Genomic DNA, 4,366 nt, shown 5'->3' on the forward strand with positions numbered 1-4,366 from the left:
AAGATGTTTTATTTTGTATTCACTTTATAATATTACAATAAAGTGATAATATACTATACATATTATATCTGCTAATGTCCTTTAAAATAGCACATCCGATATCTATTAGCCTAGCTAGATATTTTTCCTTGAGAGGGCGATCAATTGCCTAAAATATTTTCGGTGCATATGAAAAAATAATCTTTTTTGAGTTATAAATATAAATAGATATTGAAAGTTTAAACACATTTGTATACCATGTATATATGAAATATATATAGTATATTAAGTTTAGTCCCAAGTTTGTAACGCTAAAAAATAATGATGCTAGGAAAAAAATTTTGTCATAGGTGTCAAATCAACACTGACTATGCATGGTATTTCAACAATTACCTCAGTCAATTATTTGTTTTCACTTGTTTATTTATAAAAACTAAATTTAATCGATTTTAATTTTACATATGTATGTAATTTTAAATAATATTCTCATTTAAATATTTGCTGTTCAGTTACTTGCTTCTGGTAGAAACCTTTGATTTTTCTAGGGTGGACAATGAACTGCATAGTGTGAGCATTGCCCATCCTTGATTATCCTTAGCTGCGCCAATGCTGACAATGACAACTAACAAATAAAATTAAATGTTCTAATTCATATTTCTTGTTCATTTATTTATTCAAACATACATTTGAATTATATTCGATCAATGACTTAAATAATCAATTGCCATTTAATGCAGCTACAATACGGCATGGTCCTCCTGTACCTTCACTTATTTTCATTGGTAGAACGATTAATGTAAAATTGCGAGCTGAAAATAAAAAGCAATAAAAGCATTAATCGTGAAGAGTTTGTAGATAGGCCAAGAGATTAGGAACATAATTTTGATTGGCTATTTAACAGCAGAATTTTAGTATAATAATTTCAATTCAAAATCTGACTTTAAGAGTCGTTATATTTTATAGTGGAGCTGTTCAAACCTTGCGTTCAAATTTTTTCAAAGTTGTAAAAAAGTAAGCCAATTGCCATTTATATTATTAAGCCAATTGCATTTATATTTTTTTTTCTCATTAAGCCCTTTTGTTCACAATTTTATGGATTTTAATTTTTTGGTGGGGATTTTTTGAAAAAAAGTTTTGCCCATGATACTGACATTGTAACTTTCTATATGTTCAATCATGAATTCAACCTGATTTTTTAACAAAACTTTTTTTGCATTTTTTTCGATTTTTTCAATGGGGTACCCCTTAAAAAATTTGCAAAAATTGAAAAATTTGTTTAACCTATATTTCGATAAAACTCAGTATATAAGGTTATTTTGACCCAAAAAGTGCAGAAATAGGGTGTATTTGTTGACTGGTCGAATATTTTTTGAGATACCGACTAAAATCGATCCAAATATTGCTATACCTCAAAAACTCTGCATACAATCATTAAATTAACCTGTTTTTTTATACTTTTTGGATCAAAATTACCTCATCCAGCGAGTTTCATTAAATTCCAAAACAATTTTCTCGATATTTTCAAAGAGGTATTTAAAAAAATTGCAAAAATCGAAATTTTTTTTTGTATATCCAATTTCGATAAAACCCAGTAAATAAGGTAATTTTGACCCCAAAAGTACAAAATCGAGTGTACTTGATGACTGGTCAAATAGTTTTTGAGATTCGGAATAAAATCGATCCAAACATTGCGATATCTCAGAAACTCTGCATCATTAAATTAACCTGATTTTTATACTTGTATACAAGTTTTATAATTTCAAATGAAAATAATTACCCGGTAATGATTCAAGTATTTTAACATTTTCTATAGCATAAATATTTTTAGCATAAAGTGTACGATGTGAGATGATTTCATGTCCAGTATCAATTGATGGTGTATCTAGTCCAACGCCCACAATATTTTTATTATTAGCAATCCATTCAGCAGCACTTTGTCCAATTCCTGTAGAAAAGCATATGTTTATAAATTACTCAACAGGATGATGTTTTGTTAAAGAGGACGATGTAAACTGAATAATAAAATAAAATATTTGAGTAAAAATAAATAGAAGACTGGTTTTTTGTCAAATCGACATGTCTCAGAAAAAAAAAGTTCGATTTATACCCAATCTTGAAAAAAATTTAAATAAATATACTTTTTCGGGGCAAGATGTTGTTGTACTAAAAGTAAAAAAAAATTTTTCTTATTTGTCACTCATACATGACCATTTGTAAAAGCTGTACGCGCTCAGTTTGTAAGATATCAAGGATAATTCCGTGTGCCTCAAGTTTTTACATTTATTCGTGTATGAGTAAGTCATAAGAAAAAATATTTTCTACTAGTTAGTAAGATAAAAGCTCCGAAAAAAGTTTTTTTATTTAAATTTTTAATTTAAAACTAATTTAAGTATGTATACCTATCATATGGTGAAAGGGTTGGGAAAATCAGGTCTCATTTACCCTAGATTTTCATCCGATTTAATATATAATAGTATTTCGGAAATTGGGTCTTTACCTTGGAAGATTACAAACAATGGAAAGGTGAAACTAAATAAAAGCTTGTAAGAAAGCACCCCTTCAAAGTTAAAAGACATTCAATGATATTCTTTCAAACCATTGTATGTGGTCGACTTGAATGGCCAGTCTCCTAAAATGAACGTTTAACTCTAATATTTTGTCAGACAGTGTCACTGTCACATCTGACTTGTCAGATACATTAGTTTTGATTTAATATTATCAAAAAATAAATACCGAAGTCATCGATGGATCGGCGTAAGTTCGCCTAGGCCTAGGCAAATCATTACCAATTTATCAAACTTGTTCTATGTGTAACATAAATATTTACTTACCGGGGAAATGTAATTTTTCATCGGGAGGACTTAAACCAAAATAATCCTCTCGTGAATGATAACGCGATGACCAACCAAAACGTAATAAAAGAATGGTACCACTTTCAATTGGACCGTTTTCTTTTTCCCATTTTATCAAATGCTCAGATTCTAATGTAAAATCACGATTATTTCCAACTTCATTCGACACATCAACAGTTGCTCCTGTTAAAAATATATTCGGTCTTGTTTAACAACATAATCACCAAAATTCCAAAAAAGAGAGGAATAAAAATTCAAACATGAAATCAAGTTTTCTTCTTTAAATGTTTTTTAAATGTTATAATCCCTCAGGGTAAAATGATCCCTCATTCTTTTGAGTAAACCATTAAAGCCATGTAGTATATTTCTCGATAGATGACACTCACGTAATCAAATTAATCGCTCCACGAAGACTTGAATAAAGAAACCAAAAATATTTCGACGTTTTACATATCTCGAGTATTTTGGCTATAAATTACACGTTTTCTTAGGGTGATCATTATGGGAAACCGTCACCTACCTATTGTAATTGTTGCAAAACATGCAATTTTTTACAAAGTTTCTTAAAATTTTATAATTTTCATACCAAAAGTAATAAATATTTACAAATACTATTAAAAATTATAAAATTTTTTCCGTAAGCCACAGTTGTCAAAAAACGAAGCTTTACGGCGTAAAGCTCGATTTTTGGGGGAATTTTTTTAATAATATTTATCAAAATTATTGAATCAAGTGCAAAAAGAATAAAATGTAGGTATTACCTGGACCAATTAATCTAGATATTGGTACTTCACCAGTTTTCCAACCCTCTCGATTAAAATGATACGGTGAATCAAAATGTGTTCCGCCATGTTCCCCAGCACAAAAATTATATGCTGTATACCAATATGTTTCATTCTTATATATTTTATAGCCTTCCGTCTTTTTTATGAAACTAAACGGCACTTGATTGGGCCAATATAATGTATTGTTATCAAATCCCCATGTTAAATCAATATAATTAGCCGTTTGTATTGGTGCACCATCACAGTAATTATAAATATGTATATTGATAATAATCAACAATAAATTGTTTATTTTTAAAAACTTCATGATTTCTTTTTTGTAAAACAGAAGTAAGTTTTTACTCAAAACTTTGTAACAATACACAAGACATTCTAATTACGAACCTAATATTAATACTAGTTATCAACTAATTCATACTTAGTAACGTAAATGACTGAGCACAATTTATTTCAAAGTAACAATTAGTACAGTTTCATTCAATAAAAAATGCGATATAGTCACGTAGCCTTTATCAAGGATGTAAGCTGTTTAATAACATAGATTATTCTTACAAATTATGTTTTTTTTTTGCTCGTGTTAGGTTCGAGCCCATTGTGATACCATATATGTGTTTTACCACCTCTCCGCTGATAATTTCATTTATCAGCTCCTCAATTTCGGAGGCTGAGTGTCCCTCTTTCATGCATATACGATGCATTACACCAGCCCATCGCAACTATTAATTTAATTAATTATTAATTAATTATTAT

General features: G+C 29.0%; 1 protein-coding gene across 1 annotated transcript; it reads right to left on the bottom strand.

Moving 5' to 3' along the window:
- Nucleotides 1–627: 627 nt before the first annotated feature.
- Nucleotides 628–4,012, bottom strand: LOC123295506 (kynurenine formamidase-like). Its single transcript, XM_044876880.1, has 4 exons — nt 3,593–4,012; nt 2,811–3,014; nt 1,757–1,924; nt 628–788 (listed from the first exon to the last, which is right to left on the bottom strand). The coding sequence occupies exons 1-4, from the start codon at nt 3,921–3,923 to the stop codon at nt 697–699; spliced, it is 795 nt and encodes a 264-aa protein (XP_044732815.1). The 5' UTR covers nt 3,924–4,012; the 3' UTR covers nt 628–696.
- Between the last annotated feature and the right edge of the window lie 354 nt (nt 4,013–4,366).

Source organism: Chrysoperla carnea, chromosome 3 (assembly GCF_905475395.1).
Source record: "Chrysoperla carnea chromosome 3, inChrCarn1.1, whole genome shotgun sequence".
Lineage (NCBI taxonomy): Eukaryota > Metazoa > Arthropoda > Insecta > Neuroptera > Chrysopidae > Chrysoperla > Chrysoperla carnea.